Source organism: Hemiscyllium ocellatum, chromosome 3 (genome assembly GCF_020745735.1).
Source record: "Hemiscyllium ocellatum isolate sHemOce1 chromosome 3, sHemOce1.pat.X.cur, whole genome shotgun sequence".
In the NCBI taxonomy this organism is placed as follows: Eukaryota; Metazoa; Chordata; class Chondrichthyes; order Orectolobiformes; family Hemiscylliidae; genus Hemiscyllium; species Hemiscyllium ocellatum.
The window spans coordinates 106,565,885-106,585,733 of record NC_083403.1 but is presented as its reverse complement, the minus strand read 5'-3'; the positions used below and the strand labels follow the sequence as shown (position 1 = coordinate 106,585,733).

The following is a 19,849-nucleotide window of genomic DNA, read 5'->3' as shown; positions in this document are numbered from 1 at the left end:
CAACCACCTGATGAAGGAGCAGTGTTCCAAAAGCTTCAAATAAACCTGTTGGAATATAATCTGGTGTTGTTTGATTTTTAATTTTGTACACCCCAGTCCAATATAGGCACCTCCAAATCACAATTGGAGAAGGACTGCAGAAAGCTACAACTCAGAGGGATTTGGAAGTCCTTCTCCATGAATCACAAAACGGCTAGCATCCAAGTTCAGCAGGTAATAGTAAAAGCAAATGGAAACTTGGCCTTCATTTCAAATGGATTGAATATAAAAGTGTGGTTTTGATAAAATTAATACAAGGCATTAGTCAGCCTACAGCTGGAACACAACTGTTCTGGACCCTTTTCGAAGGAAGGATATAATTGCATTGGACACGGTTCACAGTATTATCGCTAGACCACGAATCCAGAAACTCACGTTAATTTTCTGTGGACCTGGGTTCATATCCCACCACAGCAGACAGTGGAATTTGAATTCAATAAAAGAAATCTGGAACTAAGAAGCTACTGATGATCATGACACCATTGTTGATTGTTAGAAAAAACATGTGGTTCACTAATGTCCTTCAGGGAAGGAAATCTGCCATCTTCACCTAGTCTTGCTTAGTCTTGTGGTTGATTCTCAACTGTTTCTGACATGACCTAGCAAACCACTCAGCTGCATCAATTGCTACAAGGGCTTGAAGAAATGAGACCAGATGGACCACCTAGGCATCAGAAAAGACACCAGCAGAAATAGCCCTGTCAACCCTGCAAAGTCGTCCTCACTAACATCTGGGGCTAGTGCCAAAATTGCAATCTCACACTAATCAAGCAACAGCCTGATGTAATCATGTGCATGAAATCAATGTCCCAGACACCATCATCACCATCCCTGGGTCGGTCTTGTCCCACCAGCAGGTCAGACCCATCAGAGGTTGTGACACTATGATATACAGTCAGGAGGGAGTTGTCCTGGGAGTCTTCAACATTCATTCCAGACCCCATGAAGTCTCATGGTGTCAGGTTAAACAGGGGCAAGGAAACTGCCTGCTGGTTACTAGGTACTGTTGTTCCTCCGCTGATGCATCAATACTCCTCCACATTGAACAACACCTGGAGGAAGCATAGAGTTGGCAAGGGCACAAGTTGTATTGTGGGTTGAGGATTTCCATGTCAGCAATAGCATTACTAATTGATCTGGTCAGGTTCTAAATGATGTAGCTGCTAGTCTGGGTCTGCAGCAGGTGATGAGAGAACCAACAAGAGGGAAAAACATACATGACTTTATCTTTACTAATCTGCTATCAAGCAGCACCTGTTCAGCAATAACCTGCTCAGTGTTGCCAAGTTTGGGTTCCGTCAGGACCACTCAACTTCTGACCTGTTTTGAGCAGAATTCCAGAGGTGAAGTGAGAGTGACAGCCCTTGACATCAAGGCTGCATTTGACAGAATGCGGCACTAAGGAGCCCCAGCAAAACTGGAATCAATGTGTATCGGGGGCAAATCCACCACTGGTTGGAGTCATACCTGGCACATAGGAAGATAGACATGGTTTTTAGAGGTAGTCATCTCAGCTCAAGGACATCTATGCTGCAGTTCTTCAGGTGGTGTTCGAGCCCAACCATTTTCAACTGCTTCATCAATGACATTCCCTCCATCATAAATGGAGTCAGAAAGTGTGCAGTCATCGGTGAACATTCCTAATGTTCAGCACCATTCACAACTCCTCAGATATTGCAGCAATCCATGTTTAAATGCAACAAGATCTGGACAATATCCAGGCTTGGACTGAGAAGTGGCAAGTAACGTTCACGCCACATAAATATCAGGCAATGACCATCTCCAATAAGAGACAATCTAACCATCACCCCTTGACATTCCATGGTACTACCTGAATCTCCCACTATCAACCTCCATGAAGTTACCATTGACCAGAAATTCAACTGGAATCGCCACATAAACACAGTGGCTACAAGAGCAGATTAGAGGCTAGGAATGCTGCAGCAAGTAATTCACCTCCTGTCTCCCAAAGTGTGCCCAGCATCGACAAGGTACAAGTCAGGAGTGTGATTGAATACTCCTCACTTGGGTGGGTACAGCTTCAAGAACACTCAGGAAGAATGACACCATTCAGGACAAAGCAGCTCATTCAATTGGCACTGCATCCAGAAACAACTCTCTCCACCATCAATGCTCAGTAGCAGTAGTGTATACAATCTATAAGATGAAGTGCAGCAATTCACCACAGATCATGAGACAGCATCTTCCAAATCCACAAACACTTCTAATTAAAAGGACAAGGGCAGCATATACATGGGAATACGACCACTTGCAAGTTCACCTCCAAGTTACTCTTCATCCTGACTTGGAAATATAACACTGTTCCTAATGGTATTGTAGGTCAATTCACAGCAAGTGGTTCAAGAAGACAGCTCATCAACACTTTCTCAATGGCAACTAGGGACTGGCAATAAACACTGGCCAGCCAGCAATGCCCACATTTCCACAGATGAATTTTTAAGAAGTCTATGACTCAAGGGCATAAGCCACATATTTAAGACAGATGAGGAGGAATTTCTTCTCTTAGAGTAATATATCTGTGGAATTCTTTACCACAGAGGACTATTGAGGTGGGTCATTATGTACATTCAAGGCTATTAATAAGTTAGGGAATCAAAGAGAAGTAACAGGGGATGAGGATTATCAGATCAGCCATGACCTCATAGTTGCCTACTTCTCCTATATCTTATCGGGTGCTGAGCTTCATCCAGATCCCTCGTGATTTTGAATGACGAAGTTTCTTTTCAACATTTTCTTTAAGGAAGGAAGTCCTAATTTCTCCACTCTACCTTTATATCTGAAGTTCCTCATTCCTGAAATCATCCCAATGAACTTTTTTATTGTATGTTGAATTTGTGAAAACCTGTCGAGATGCTGGAGATTAAAGCTTTACTGAAACATTTACTGCACATTTTCTTTTAAAAAAAAACAGTAAAATATTTTCTTGTAAGTGTTCCATTTATTCCAATGTATTATTGGGTACTGTTTCATATGGATAATGCAAAAACTGTTAGTGGGCTAAGACACGGTGGCACAGTGGTTAGCACTGCTGCTTCACAGCGCCTGTAGACCCGGGTTCAATTCTCGACTCAGGTGACTGACTGTGTGGAGTTTGCACGTTCTCCCCGTGTCTGCGTGGGTTTCCTCCGGGTGCTCCGGTTTCCTCCCACAGTCACAAAGATGTGCGGGTCAGGTGAATTGACCATGCTAAATTGCCCGTAGTGTTAGGTTAGGGTATGGGTGGGTTGCGCTTCGGCGGGTCGGTGTGGACTTGTTGGGCCGAAGGGCCTGTTTCCACACTGTAAGTCTAATCTCACATATTATTTCAATATTAACGGTTAAACCTGTAAATTAAGCATCTCTTTGCCAGCTGTAAAGACCATATCTTTTTAGTCTTCTGGATTTTTGATTATGGAAAAATGTTTTAAAGAAGTTATTTTACCAAAGGATTGCTGCACACTTTGAAGACAAATAACGAGACACTCATTGCAAGTACAGTTCACACAGCTGTTTGTTCAAGCAGTAACAGAAGCCCAGTTTGCAGATGAACTGAAACCAATGGATGGAACTTTGGCTGGCCACAAGTAGATGATGACCTGTGGACAAATATTGATGACAAAGATCTTTTGCCTGACAACAGCAATATGATGGTTCCCAGGTAATCTAACAGTTTGGGTGTATGAATAATTTGTTGAAACCATTGAATCTCATGAGGAAGAACTGTTTTTTGTTCTGCAGGGAAAGCATTTCAAGCCTGAAGAAAACTAGTTTATTTTTCCCATTCTAGCTGGTGTAAGCTGTGACTATTTCTAAGTACAAACCAGTCACTTTGTGCCTCCTGCAAACAGGTGAATGTATCTGGAAAAGGAAAACTGCAAACTAGCATTCTGACCAGCACAAGGTTCATCTCAGCAGGGATCACTTAGCTGCCTTCCCAGTCTGTCTTCAATAAAACCTTTTTTGATGCCCCACGTCGATGTGTGTGCACATTGTGTGCGAATATGAAAGTATGAGTTGGGTGGTGAGCAAACAGTTTAAGGGGCTGGAATTGTAACGAATAGAGTTAAATGGTGACAGTTGATTTTATTATTTACCTGTCATTGGAATCTTTTTTATTTGTAATAAACAGTCATTATTGTTAATTACAGAAACCTGGTCCATGTTTTGTCAAGCTGAAAGACAGGCAAATTAGGGAATTTTGTGATGACAATTTTAAAATAGTGATGGAAAAGGATTGACCAGATCTAAAAGTGGAAGTTCTAAACTGAAGAAAGGCCAATTTTGACAGTATTAGGCAAGAACATTCAAAAGTTGATTAGGGGGCAAATGTTCACAGGTAAAGAGATGGCTGGAAAATGGGAAGCCTTCAAAAATGAGATAACGAGAATCCAGAGACAGTATATTCCTGCTTGGGTGAAAGGCAAGGCTGATAAATGTAGAGAATGCTGGATGACTACAGAAATTGAGGTTTTGGTTAAGTAAATGAAGGAAGCGTATGTCAGGTATAGACAGCAGAGATCAAGTGAATCCTTAGAGATGTATATGGCAGTTGAAGTATACTTCAGAGGGAATCAGGAGGACAAAAGGGGACATAAGATAGCTTTGGCAAGTAGTGTTAAGTAGAATCCAAAGGAATTCTATAAATACATTAAGGACAAAAGGGTAACTAGGGAGAGAAAGATCAGCAAGGCAGCCTATGTGTGGAACCTCAGGAGATGGGAGAAAGAGACTAAATGAGTATTTTGCATCAGCATTTACTGTGGAGAACGACACAGAAGGTACAGAATGTAGGTCAAATAGAATGGTGACATCTTGAAAAATGTCCATTTTACAGAGGGGGAAGTGCTGGATATCTTAGAACTCATAAAGGTGGATAAATCCCCAAGACCTGATCAAGTGTACCCTAGAACTCTGTAGGAAACTAGTGAAGTTATTGCTGGACCTCTTGCTGAGATTTTTGCATCATCAATAACCGCAGATGAGGTGCAGGAAAACTGGCCGTTGGCTAACGTGGCGCCACTATTTATAAAAGGTGGTAAGGAAAAGCCAGGGAACCATAGACTGGTGAACCTGATATCAGTGGCAGGCAGGTTTGGAGAGAATCCTGAGGGACAGGATTTACATATATTTGGAAAGGCAAGGACTGAGTAGAGATAGTCAACATGGCTTTGTGCATGGGAAATCAACTTGACTGAGCTTTTTGAAGAAGTAACAAAGAGGATTGATGAGGGCAGAGCAGTGGATGTGAACTATATGGACTTCAGTAAGGCGTTCAACAAAGTTCCCCATAGCAGACTGGTTAGCAAGGTTAGATCTCATGGAGTACAGGGAGAACTAGTCATTTGGGTACAGAACTGGTTCAAAGGTAGAAGACAGAGGGTGGTGGTGGAGGGTTTCCTTTCAAATTGGAGGCCTGTGACCACAAGGATTGGTGCTGGGTCCACTGCTTTTCACCATTTATGTAAATGATTTGGATGTGAATATTGGAGGTATAGTTAGTAAGTTTGCAGGTTACTCCAAAATCGGAGGTGTAATGGACAGCAAAGGTTACCTCAGAGTACAACGGGATCTTGATCAGATTGGCCAATGGGCTGAGGAGTGGCAGATAAGTTTAATTTGGATAAATGTGAGGTGCTGCATTTTGGAAAGGCAAATCCATGCAGGACTTATACACATGTCATGTTGTGGCTGTACAGGACATTGGTAAGGCCACTTTTGGAATATTGTGTGCAATTCTAGTCTCCTTTCTTTTGGAAGGATGTTGTGAAACTTGAAAGGGTTCAGAGCTATAAGGAGAGGCTGAATAAGTTGGGGCTGTTTTCTCAGATTTTGCAATATTATGTAAATTAGTCTGATCTGCTTTTGATTTAAATCGTTGGAACGAAATCACTAATTTCTGATTTTTCATTATTTTTCAACTGTTTTATTATGGTTAAGTAAGTACACAAAATGGAACAGCAATTTTTGCAACAATATTCTTAATTATTATGCACTTATATTAAAGACTTAATAGAACTTCAATAACGACCTCATATTCAAAGATGCAAATCAAGCCAACATATGAAAACACAGAAACAAAATACTGCAAATGTTTAAATTTGAAATAAAAACAAAAAAAAACTTTGAACCTACTGAGCAGGTCAGGCTGCATCTATGGAGCCTGAGAAATAATTGATGCCTCAGGCCATTGTAACATTAACGTACCTAAAACCTGAATGCTGTTTCTCCTTCTCCATAGGTACTGCCTAATCTGATTATTGCCAACATTTTCAGTTTTCATAATGCATACAATTGTAATTTCCTCTCTAAGGTGCCTTATTCAATTTACTGGTCTAAAGAATGTAGTTGCATCACCCACAGAATCCAAATAAACTGATTATAATTCCTAATTTAAATTTTAAGAATTAATGTAAGAGTTGCAGTTTCTTTATTGTATCTACTGAAACATAATTGAATTAGTTCTGAGATACAAAAAGTAGAACTTTCAGCAAAAAAGCACTTTCATAGGAAGGTGGAAATTTCTATTTATAAACTGACTGCAAACCCTACAAAACAAAGGACATTTGGGGGGAAAAAAGAGAACCCCATCTGATAGCCAATCACCAATTAGCATCATCAACTTGAAAACAAAATTAGGTCATAATTGAGACTTCATAGATCTTCCGATAAAGGAGCAGTAGTAGCGTTATCAGATTCTCATATTATTGAATGTATTTTTTAAACTGAAAAGGTTTTTACTCATTTTGAACAGAAGCAGTATTTTGGAGAGTAGGTTAAAATCCTAGTTAAAAATTCAACTATATTTCTAGTCAAAGCAACCTCCAGAAAATAAATTCTGTAATGTAATACACACGTTACAGTTGAACATTTGCAAAAATGTGAAAGCATCTAATATTGGATCATTTGGTTGCACAATCTGCAACTGAACAAAACAATTACACAAATGTATCTCATACAAAGCTAACAAATAGCTTTTATTATAATTCCTTTCTCCCCGATATATGACGAGTTATACGCCTTCCTCATGTTCGCTCATGGATGTTTTTGAGCTAAGCACATCAGCAAGCATGTGTTTTGGAATTTCGGAGCCTCTCACAGTCAATGTGTAACAAGCATCTTCCACCTTTCCCAAACTTTGTTTCAATGTGTAAAGCTTCTTGGAAACTTCATAAGGTCCAGTATTACCAATGTAAGTAAATCCATCATAGATTGCACGTAGAAATTGGCTCACTTCAAAAGGTGTTTCAATATCCCCATTGCCTACACTGGTGATACACATGCGCATCAATTCACCAGTCAAATCTGCGATCCCCAACAGGTAGTCTGTGGGGGTCACCTGCAGGCAAAGGGATTTTTGTCCTTGTTTCTCATCCTGTGAATCAGGCAAGGCCGAGTTCTGCATAATGAAAAGCATTAACAGGATTGGAAAATATGCATTAAATAAAGTACTACCAATTGCCAAAAGCTAGAATTTTAAGTAATTAACAACCAGAAAAAAGTTAATTATAAAATATTAAATAAAATCTTGACAGTACTTGTTCCTTTTGATTATTTGATTCTCGTACTAAAATACATTTTTGAGTATATCTAACAATAGGTAAACGTAATCACACCATTCACATGGTTTATAGAGGTGTCACATCCAATATGTGGTGCCTACTGATTTACATATCTGGATTCCCAGACAGGCCTGATATTTCTTGGTATTTTCATCTTGAACTGAAAATAAATGGGCCATTAGGAAATATCAGTACCAAAATTGGATATTGTTTACGTGCTTATCACCATTGCCAAATTCTCTGCAAAACACTGACATGAGCGATTTTACAATTACATCTTACTATCACATTCTGATTTCTTGGCAACAGCATATTTTGATCTCATGGGATATATGATTAGCAAGACTACTGGCAACATCTCAATACCAAAATAATCAGAAGAAAATATATCATTGTTGCTCCTATTGGGGGAGGAAAAGTGGATTGATGACAAAAAATACCTTAGAACAATGCAAGGGATTTGAGCTGGAGTTGTAAAAGGATTAATGAATATTATTCTCGAATAATATGATTTGATTTGTTGTAAAATTAAAATTCTGTAATCACTACATTCTACAGAATATCAGTGAAATAGCAAATGGCATAGAGGGGCAAAGAAACAACACTCAATGAAACAAGTTTTAAACTAAAATTTCTGTACACTCAAATTCTTATTCTAACTCCTCTGGAGTCCAGCAATGACTTATCTTTGCAGTGTGTTCTATTTCCCATCATCTTTATGTCCTTGAATGACAGTGTGAAAAAAATCAAAGCATTAGATTCCACATATATGCTGATGACACCCAATTCTCTTGACAACTTCAACTCTGCTTTGTCTTGCTACTTATCTAACATCATGTCCAAAAATACCTTGAAACTAAATATTGGGATGAACGTCTCTTTTAGTCAAATCATAATATGCATTTCTGAGCCATGGGAAGAAGGGATTTGGATACAGAACTGGCTCAAAGGTAGAAGACAGAGGATGATTGTGGAGGGTTGTTTTTCAGACTGGAGGCCTGTGACCAGTGGAGTGCCACAAGGATCGGTGCTGGGTCCTCTACTTTTTGTCATTTACATAAATGATTTGGATGCGAGCATAAGAGGTACAGTTAGTAAGTTTGCAGATGATATCAAAATTGGAGGTGTAGTGGACAGCGAAGAGGGTTACCTCAGATTAAAACAGGATCTGGACCAGATGGCCAATGGGCTGAGAAGTGACAGATGGAGTTTAATTCAGCTAAATGCGAAGTGCTGCATTTTGGGAAAGCAAATCTTAGCAGGATTTATACACTTAATGGTAAGGTCCTAGGGAGTGTTGCTGGAGTGCAGGTTCATAGCTCCTTGAAAGTGGAGTTGCAGATAGATAGGATAGTGAAGGCGGCGTTTGGTATGCTGTCCTTTATTGGTCAGAGTATTGAGTACAGGAATTGGGAGGTCATGTTGCAGCTGTACAGGACATTGGTTAGGCCTCTGTTGGAATACTGTGTGCAATTCTGGTCTTCCTATCGGAAAGATGTTGTGAAACTTGAAAGGGTTCAGAAAAGATTTACAAGGACGTTGCCAGGGTTGGAGGATCTGAGCTACAAGGAGAGGCTGAACAGGCTGGGGCTGTCTTCCCTGGAGCGTCGGAGGCTGAGGGGTGACCTTATAGAGGTTTACAAAATTATGAGGGGCATGGATAGGATAAATAGGCAAAGTCTTTTCCCTGGGGTTGGGGAGTCCAGAACTAGAGGGTATAGGTTTAGGATGAGAGGGGAAAGATATAAAAGAGACCTAAGGGGCAACTTTTTCACACAGAGGGTGGTTCGTGTATGGAATGAGCTGCCAGAGGATGTGGTGGAAGCTGGTATAATTGCAACATTTAAGAGGCATTTGGATGGGTACATGAATAGGAAGGGTTTGGAGGGTTATGGGCCGGGTGCTGGCAGGTGGGACTAGATTGGGTTGGGCTATCTGGTCGGTATGGACGGGTTGGACCAAAGGGTCTGTTTCCATGCTGTACATCTCTGACTGTTGAACTCTGAAGTAACAGGTCCTCCACAGACCAGGGGAAACAGAGCCAGCTGAACTTCAAAGTCAGCCACAGCACGGCAAAGGAGGAATGGTCCAGCCAAGCATGGGAGTGTTTAGGTTGACTAATGGACCTAGTTTTGGAAGTATTAGAGAGGACAAAAGATAGGGAAGGTGAATATTGACAGTGGACAAAGGAATAGTCGTCAGCAATGGGCAAGAAAGAGATAAGGGCAGGGTTAAATTGTATGTATATAAATATACAGAGTATTGTAAATAAAACTGGAGAACTGGAAGCAGGAATTGGTCTAGGGATATGTGTGATATGACACAATAGCATTGACAGAAAAGTGACACAAGCATAACTGGATTGGATACTTGACATCCCAGGTTATAAGTTTTTTAATTAAAGCAGGGTGGGTAAGAAGGGAAAAGGTTTAGCAGTCTTAGTCAAAGATAGTATCATTACCCTTGAACAAGATGCAGTTCTCAAATCAATAGAATCTAGATGGTTGGAGATGTGAAACAGGAAGGGATCATTAACTTTTTGGGATGTTTATTTTAGACCTCCAAATACAGGGGAGCAATTAGAAGAGAGCATTTGTAGGCAGATTATAGAAGTGTGCAGATCAATTAGGGTTGTGATAGTTGGTGATTTCAATTATCCCAGGTAGACTTGGGAAAAAGTAGGATGTGGGGCATGGAAGGGGAGAAATTCCTGCAAAGAGTGCAAAAGAATTTTCCAGAACAGTACATTTACAGTCCGACCAGGGAGGTATGTGCTGGATATGGTCCTGGGAAATCAGGCAAGCTATGTAGAGAACATCAGAATGGAGCAGGTTGATTGGAATTGCATTTTGTTGGATAAAACAGTGGATGAAAAATGGGAGAACTTCAAAAGAGAAATGAGGGTGCAAGCTAGGTATTTAGCCATGAGAAATAAATATGGAGTATCCAATGCTCGAATAGATGAGAAAAGAAAAAGGAGGCATAAGATACATACCAGAATAATAATAGCAACAGAACTCAGGAAAGGTATCTCAAATGCAGGAGAGAGGCTAAGGCTAGAATAAGGAAGTCTAAGAGGAAGCATGAGGAAAGAATGGCAGGCTCTATTAAAACAAACAACAATATTTTATTTCAACATTGTAATAGTAAAAGATTAGTTAAGGATTGAGTAGAGACCATAAGGAACAAGCAGGAGAAACTTCACACTGAAGCAAAGAGTATGGCAGAGATACTAAATAATTATTTTGCTTCTGTCATAGAGATACAAATAATGGCGACAATGGCCAAGTTGAAAATGTGGGTGTGGAGCAACGGGCAGTATAGCAATAAATAAGAGATGCTAAAATAGGCTGGCAGCACTCCAGGTAGAGAAGTAACCAGGCCCAGGTAGAATGCAGGGAGAAATTGCGGACTGCAGATGCTGGAGATCAGAGTCGAGAGTGCATTGCTGGAAAGCACAGCAGGTCAGGCAGCATCCGAGGAGCAGGAGAATTAATGTTTTGGGCATAAGCCCTTCATCAGGATTCTTGACCTGCTGTGCTTTTCCAGCAACACTCTCTCCACTCAGACAGGATGCAAACAAGATTACTAACAGAAGTAAGAGAATAAATTGCAGAGTTGTTGACAGAAATTTTGCAGGCCTTGCCTAACACAGGATTTGTCCCTGGGGGGGTGTTGGAGGATTGCAAGTGTGACATCATTGTTTAAGATAGAAAGGATAACCCAAGAAACTATGGACTGTCAGCTTGACATCAATAGTGGGCAAACTGATGGAGGCCATAATATGGGATAAGGTAAACATACGTTTAGAGAAAAACAAGTTAATACTAAACTGTCAACATGGACAGGTCATATCTGACAAATTTGATTTGAGTTTTTTGACAAGGTGACACAAGCAATTGATGAGTGTAGTGCTGTGGATGTTGCATATTTGCACTTTCAGAAAGCATTTAATATGCTGCCACATGGCAGGTTGGTTAGCAAATTAGAACTATTTAGAATTGATGGTTGCTTGTCAGCATGGATTAGAAGTTGGTTAAAAGATTAAAAGATAGAAAACATCGGGCAAGTATACATCGTTGAGTCGGATTTTAATTAGTTAGGATCTGTGAGAACAAAAGAAATCAAAAATACGCGAAAAAATCAATTTGAACTGACAATAATCAGCCTTTATTGATAACACTGCAGCAATTTTGGTTAAAAGTAGAGGGAGGGAAAGATACACATTGTTCTCAATTTCTGTTCCAACTTTTGTGCCTTTACAAAGCAAAGCATATCATTTACGTCCTTTAAAATATGCTCAGAAGTAAGAGATTATAATGAAATGTTTACCATCCATAACACTGAACTTTGCCTTATTGGTTTTTCAAAACATCAATCATTCATCTCATTCCATAACTTTGTTTCTGAGTACAGACGTTTTATTTAGGCTAAAATCTGCAGTTCAAAATGTACAAGGAGCCATTAAGAAGATTACTGAAATTTTGTCAAAGTTGCAGAATTTGTTTACATTCAGCCTGTGTCATGAATGCTGTTTCTGACCTTTTGCCACAGTCTTTTTAACTTACTGATCTATAACCCAGGAGTATGGCCAATATTCCCATTAGGCATTGTTAAATGTTTCCCACAATATCGCAACATGGACATTTCTCAGATTGGAGACAAATTGAAAGTCGTGGATCATTGTTGGGACCCTTGTTTTTTCTGGTTTATATAAACAATTTGGAGATGGGTGTTGAGGGCAAAATCTCTAATTTGCATACTTTGCTAAGCTAGGTAGAAAAGTGAATTGTGCAAACAATGCTGATCGACTTCAGAGGGACATTGACAGGCTGGCCACCTGTGCAGACACCTGGCAGGTACATTTTTTTTTATAGATATTTTTATTGGGAATTTAACATTTTGACAAATTTACAAAAATAAGCAGAATTTTCAAGCACAAACATTAATATAAAAATAGATCTTAAATATATAATCATCAAAATTCAACTAATCCACAATCATCCAGAGTGTATAGTTGAGTCGCTTACATCCTTCAAATAAGAGAAAATGTTCTCTAATACACTCATAACAGTATGATAAAAAGGAAGTTATTTCCAAACAATAAGAAGAAAAAAAAAATTAAACATGTTTGAATGGAGATCTTCCCCCTTGTTCTCAGGGGGCCTTACTACCTTTCCAACGTTCCACCATATCCTCTCCCAAACAGTGTCCCGCCCTCAACCCGAGCGCTCCTTAATAGGATTTAGATACAATACCGAGCTAGAGTTAACAGTGAGTGCCGCACCCCCACCCCTCCCCACCCATACCTGAGTATATCTGCTAGCATCAATGCCATGTACAAACACACATAACTATAAAATTACAACTCCAACAGATTACAGTTAAGTATAATAACATAGCAAGGAAGATAACCCCGCTCCCAGAGGCAAAAGTAAAGTAGAATAAAGTATCCATTTCTCCCCACGGAGTGTGGGAGAGGCAAGCCAACATAAATTGTCTCTTACGATTTATTTAACCGAGTCTAAAAGTTTCTTGGCCTCTTCCGATGATCTAAAATTATACTCGGATCCTTCGTGGGTAAAGCATAACGTCGCTGGGTAGCGTAAGGTGTATTGAATATCTAAGTCCCTTAAACATTTCTTCACCTCATCAAACGCCTTCCTTCTTCGTGCCAAAGCCGGGGAGAAGTCCTGAAATAACATAATCTTGGATCCTTCATGAATCATAGCTTTAGGATCCTTTCCAAGCTTTCTGGAGGCGTCCAGGAGTATCTGCCTCTCCCTATAACTCTGCAGCCGGAACAGGACCGGGCGTGGGCGCTGGTTTGGGCCAGATCCGCGTACTGTGACCCGATAGGCCCACTCCACCCTTACTCGGTCAGTTTCAGCCCCCAGGTTTAAAAGCTGGGGCAGCCATCGCTCCAGAAATGCTGCTAACTGTCCTTTCCCTTCTTGTTCTTGAAGGCCCAGCAACCGAATATTCTTTCTCCGATTTCTGTTGTCAATATCATCCATGTAGATTTCAAAGGCCCTGATTCTCTGCTGTTCGCACCTGTTCTGCAGCTGTTTGAGCTGCAGCCTCGGAGGTCGTGGCCTTTAGTTCCGCCCCCTCCACTCGGCCCTGCAATTCTCCGATAGAGTGATTCTGTTTCTGCAGCTTTTCTTCGAATGCATTCCATCTCTGTCGGGATTCTGCGATGAAATTGACGAGTGTCGATTCCAATCTAGCAATCATCTCTATAAGGCCTGTTTTTACATCAGCTGCAGCCGGAGGAGAGGAGGGTGGGGGAGGGGTCTTTGTTTTCTGAGAGCTGCGGGGTCCCTTTGATTTACTCATTATCCACTCAGTATTAGACTGTTTAAATAAAATATTCAGCAGCTAATTAAGATTAAAGAAATTTTTTGGGTGGTTTGGCAAGTGTGGTGGGGGCAGGAAACCCACTTTTCCCAGGTTTTGGGAAGGGCTCTGTAGACTCAGACTTGCTGAGTCGCCGCCATCTTGGATCTCCGGCAGATACATTTTAATGTAGAGAAATGTGAGGTAATGCATTTTGGTAGAAGAAACATGCAGAGATAATACAGGCTTAATGGAACAACGTTGATGGGAGTACAACAGCAGAAGGACTTCAGGGTTCACTTGCATAATCCTCTGATAGTGACCAAACAATTTGAAACAGTTTCTGGAGTAGAGTGGAGCTGGAAAAGCACAGCAGTTCAGGCAGTATCTGAGGAGCAGGAAAATCGACGTTTCGGGCAAAAGCCCTTCATCAGGAATACAATTTGAAACAGTTGTTAAGAAGGCTTAGAAGATCCTTGGGTTTATAAATACAGACATGGAGTATAAAAGAAAGGAAGTGATGCTACACTTCTACAAATCATTGGTCAGACCACATTTGGAGTATTGTGTTCAGTTTTATCTTTTTTAATATATTTTAATATATTTAAAAATAGATTTTTAAAAATATTACCACAAATACAAAACAATAATATGGAACAATACACAGAAAGAACACAAAAATGTTTTAAAAACCCAACCCACCCTCATGTACAAATGTATAAATATATACAGAAAAATATATAATTAAAAAACCAACTAATTAGTTAACTAAATAAATAATAACCAACAACAAATTAATAAATAGTAATAATTCAACTCAACCAAACAAAATACTCATACGTTCGCAGTTCCTTCTCCCTGGATGTTGGACTCATAAAGCACAATCGTTATGGTTATATAAAAGCCCTTATTAGTGTAGCAGATAAATCTGTGTCCAGGTATTCCAAAAGGGCTGCCATGTCTTATAGAAATTCTCAGTTTTTGTGGTGAATGGCAGAGCTCATACTTGTGAGAAAATCCAAGGGGATATGCTCCATAAAAATCTTCCACCAATCCGACAGGCCCAGGGGATTTTCGGATGCCCAACTTAGCAAGATATTCTTTCTTGTGCAGAAAGTAGGTATGTTGTAAAGTTTTTTTCTTATGTGCATCTATAGGGAACACATTGGACAGGCCAAGAAGAGGAGAGATTGGTCCTCCTCCACCCTTACAACCAAACTCCCCTCCATTGCACCTGCCACAGCACTCCAGTATGTTTGAAGCCTATCACAGAATCAGAGACAATGGGTAAGAGTGTCCGTACCAACCTTGCACTTGGGTCATGTTGAAGATACTCCTGGCTTAAATTTTTACAAATGATCTGGAGCCAAGTGGACCCTGGGAAGAATCTTCAATTGGGTCCTATTGCAAATTGATATCTTTCTTGCGTTTTCCCAAATATCTTCCCATGCCTTTGAGGAGATCTCAACACCTAGCTCTCTCTCCCACACCCTGTACAGTCTACTGAACTCAACTGAGGGGGCAACCCCAATTGTTGATATAAAGTGCTGACAGAAAGTGTATTCTTTAGCACTGAGCACCTTCCTCTCTATGTCGGATTTGTCGGGATCAGTCAAAAGTGTAGTCTTTTTTTGAATAAAATTCCTAACTTGAAAAAAATTAAAGAGGTCCCTGTTAGATAGCTCATATTTCCTGCTAACTGATCAAAGGACATCATTGTGTCTCCTTCAAATAAATCCCCCACGCAAGACACACCTCCAACTGCCCAATGTTTGAAGCCTGAATCTATCATCCCCAGTTGAAAATCCGGCATACCTACTATAGGTGAAAGAGAAGGTGTTTTGCCAATATTGCCTTTCCTCTGCCGAATTGCCTTCCATGCGGCAAGCTAATAAGGGAGCATCCTGCTTGGGTGGTTTCGATATCTAACTATATATATATATATATATATATATACCTGGGTGGTTTCGATATATATTGAAAGAGGATCTTGGCACCTTGTTTAAGGAAGGATGTAATGAAGGATTTTAGATACAAGGAAAGTTAGAGAAAATGGCCTTATTCTCCGTGGAAGAGAGAAGATTAAGAGGTGATCTTGCTGAGGTGTTCAAAATTATGAACAATTTTAACAGTGTAAAGGATATTCTGTTTCTATGTATATCAATAACTAGGCTTCACAATTTCAAGACTATTAGCAAAGAGCTAGGGGTGAAACAAGGATAAACCTCTTTACTCAGACTTGCTAGGATTTGAAATGTGCTGCTTGGAAAAGTAGTGAAGGTGGATTCCACACGAGGTTTCCTAAAAGGAAGCTGGATATATATAGAAAGTAGGAGTAGCCATTCCACCTGTCAAGTCTGCTCTGCCATTCAACATTATCATAGCTTCTTCCAATACCCTTTGATCCCTTTAGTCCTAAAAACTATATCTAACTCTTCTTAAAAATATTCAACATTTTGGCCTCCACCACTTTCAATGGCAGAGTGCTCTGGGTGAAGAACTTTCTCCTCATCTCAGTCTCAGCATCTGAAAATGCACTATTTATCCCAACTGTCTTCCAGTAATGAGCCAAAGTTCTTTCCATGCTAATACAATACCCTAACACCATGGGCTCACATCTTTCTAAAGAGCCTTATGTGTATTACTGAATGCCTTCTGAAAATCCAAGTATGTTACATCTACTGGTTCCCCTTTTGGATTAAAAAAATGGTTTGTTATCTCCCCAAAAAATTCTAATAAATTTGTCAAGCATAATTTCCCTTTAGTGAAGCCACACTAACTTGATTATATTATGCATTTGTAAATGATCTGCTATATATTCTTCATAATTGACTCTTAACATTTTTACAATGACAGATGTTAAGCTTACTAGCCAATAGTTGCCTGTTAATTGTCTTGTTCCCATTTTGAATAAGGGTATAGCACATTTGCAGTTTTCCAGCTGTTTGGATTTTTCAGAATCTAAGGATTCTTGGAAGATTGCTACCAGCATAACAACTATCACTGTAGCTACTTCCATTAGTATCCCAAGACATATCCCATCAGGTCCAGATGATTTATTGAACATTAGCCCTATTAGTTTCCCAAGTAGTTTTTCTAGTGATAGCTATGGTATTTATTTCACCCCTACCTTTTGCCCCTGGATTTAGTATTTTTGGAAAGTAAAGTATTTATTCAATTCCTCTGTCATTTCCTGTTTCTCTATTATTGTTTCCCCAGTCTCATTCTCTATGGAACTGAAAATGTGTTGCTGGAAAAGTGCAGCAGGTCAGGCAGCATCCAAGGAACAGGAGAATCGACGTTTCGGGCATAAGCCCTTCTCCAGCATCTGCAGTCCTCACTTTCTCCTCATTCTCTATGAAGCCCATATTCATTTTTGCATCTCTACGGGTTATTTTGCTCCGAGATCATCTATTAAAACTGCCTCATTACATAGCGAGTTTTAAGAAGATTTGTAACTCAGGTTGAGGTTCTGGATGTAGCTTTGCTCGCTGAGCTGAAAGGTTCTTTCCAGACGTTTTGTCACCCTACTAGGTAACATCTTCTGTGAGCCTCAGGTGAAGCACTGCTGATAGGTCTTGCTTTTTATTTATATGTTTGGGTTTCTTTGGGTTGGTGATGTCATTTCCTGTAGTGAAATCACTTCCTGTTCTTTTTCTCAGAGGGTGGTAGATGGGGTCTAACTTGATGATATTTGTTGATAAAGTTCCGGTTGGAATGCCATGTTTCTAGGAATTCTCACACGCATGAACATTCCAACAACAACTCTATCAACAAACACATCGCGTTAGACTCCATCTACCACCCACTGAGAAAAAGACAGGAAATGACTTCACCACAGGAAATGACATCACCAACCCAAACATATAAATACAAAGCAGGACTTATCAGCAGTGCTTCGCCTGAGGCCCACTGAAGATGTTACCTAATAGCGTGACAAAATGTCTGGAAATGAACCTTCCGGCTCAGCAAGCAAACCTACATCCATGCCTCATTACACATTACCAGATCTGAAATAGCCCGGTACTGCCTTGGCTGGCTCCATGACATTGTTCTAGGGAACTGTCCTGCATACATTCTATAAATTCTCCCTCATGGCAACCTCTGCCAATCTGAATTTTCCCAATCTACAAGAAGAGTAAAGACTCCATCATTAATGTTCTGCCTTATTACATGCCCTCATTATCTCCTGGTTTATCTCTGCCTATAGTACTGTGACTGTTAAAGGACCAATAGACTACTCACACAAGGTCTTCTTCCCCTTGTCTTTTCTTACTTCTACCCACATAGATTCTATACCTTCCCATCCGAGATCATTTGTTGCTATTATGCTTATTCTGTCCCATATTAACAAAGCTACACTGCCAACCTTTCCTTCCTACCTGTCCTTTCAAAATGTCACATAAGTGTTATGGCTATAAGACCAACATTTGTGCCTTTAATTTTTTTCCTTTGATTTGTTCCAAATACTATGTTTAATAAAGAGCCAATAATTTTGGCTTTTTGCTATTGTTTCTCCCATTTGATTTAGTTTGACTTGATTTATTGTAGTCACCTGTACCTATGTACAGTGAAAAGCTTTGTTTGTGAGCAGTACAGGCAAATCATAGGACATATAGATCATAGGATGCTGAGACAGAGTGAGGCATACAAGGTTACACTGCACAGGAGGTGTGCAAAGCAAGATAAACATTAACAAGACCAACATTATTTCAAGTTAGAGAGTCCAGTCATTAGTCTAATAATGGCAGGCCAGAAGCTGTTTTTGAACCCATTAATGCATGTGTTCAAGCTTCCATATATTCTGCTTGACAGAGGAGGTTGGAAGAGATTATAACCGGGGTGGTGTTATGGACTAGGCCAGACCAAAACATTCTTGCGCAGGCAACCCAGAACATAACTTTGTAATTTGTTTTGGTAAGTGTACAGTAAAAATTACCCAGAGCAAGCTGACTACTAGGTTTTAAAACAGACAGAAATTTACTCAAAAAATAACACAATAAAACACAAAGAACAGAATAAAGAACCCCTACAGAACTTGGTCTATCCAAACTAAACTTAATTATGCTCTTCCAAATATACAATACAATCCCAATAAGCAAACTCCATTAAATCACAATAAAGAAAATGGAACAGATGCTTACAGGTTGAAGTTAGAAGGGCAGAAGGAGAGAGAGAATTTCCACACAACTCACTGTTGAACTCCTAACTAGTTCTGAACTGAACTGCTAGAGCTATCCACTCCCCTTGCATTCTACAGGTCACTTCTAAAACATAACTACTTTGGCCTGAAGTCTCATCTGTGTACATATAAACAAAAAGGCCTCTCAATACCCTTTAATCTCTGTACCAAATTAGTCATTTCGGAACCAGGAATGGTTTATGAGCCCTCTGAAAAAAAACGCAAGGACACAGTATTCTTGAGAAAAGGAACAGCTTTTAGAAAAAAGGAACCATCTTTGTGACAGTGGGAAGGGGCTTTGATGATGTTAGCAAACTTTCCACAGCAGCGAGAAGTGTTAATGGAGTGCATGGATAGGAGGTTGTCTTCCTTGATAGTCTGGGTCATGCGCACAATCTTCTGTAGTTTCTGATGGTCCTGGGCAGTGCAGTTGCCATACCAGGCCATAATGCACACGGATGGTATGCTTTCTATGGTGCACCTGTAAAAGTTGGTGAGGATCCTTACGGACATGCTGAATTTCCTAAGCTGCCTGTGGAAGAAAAGGCGTTGTGCCTTACTGACCATCGCATCCACGTGCGAAGTCCAGGACAGGTTGTTGGTTGTCGTAACTCTTAGGAACTTGACACTCTCAAACCCCACTTGTGTCGATGTAGATGGGCACATGTTCTCCTTTCTTTCTGAATTCAATGATCAATTCTTTTGTTTTGCCGACATTGAGAGAGAGAGG

The 19,849-nt window shown here is 40.1% G+C and overlaps 1 protein-coding gene across 2 annotated transcripts in view; it reads right to left on the bottom strand.

The window, feature by feature from the left end:
• Nucleotides 1-5,980: 5,980 nt before the first annotated feature.
• Nucleotides 5,981-19,849, bottom strand: part of tsnax (translin-associated factor X) — a 69,653-nt gene continuing 55,784 nt past the window's right edge. The window contains exon 5 of one of the 2 annotated variants that reach the window (XM_060821517.1): nucleotides 5,981-7,435. In XM_060821517.1, the coding sequence (XP_060677500.1) occupies nucleotides 7,049-7,435 (387 nt within the window). In that variant the 3' untranslated portion in view covers nucleotides 5,981-7,048. The remainder of the gene's footprint in view (nucleotides 7,436-19,849) is intronic. The other variant, XM_060821518.1, reaches the window with a different exon arrangement.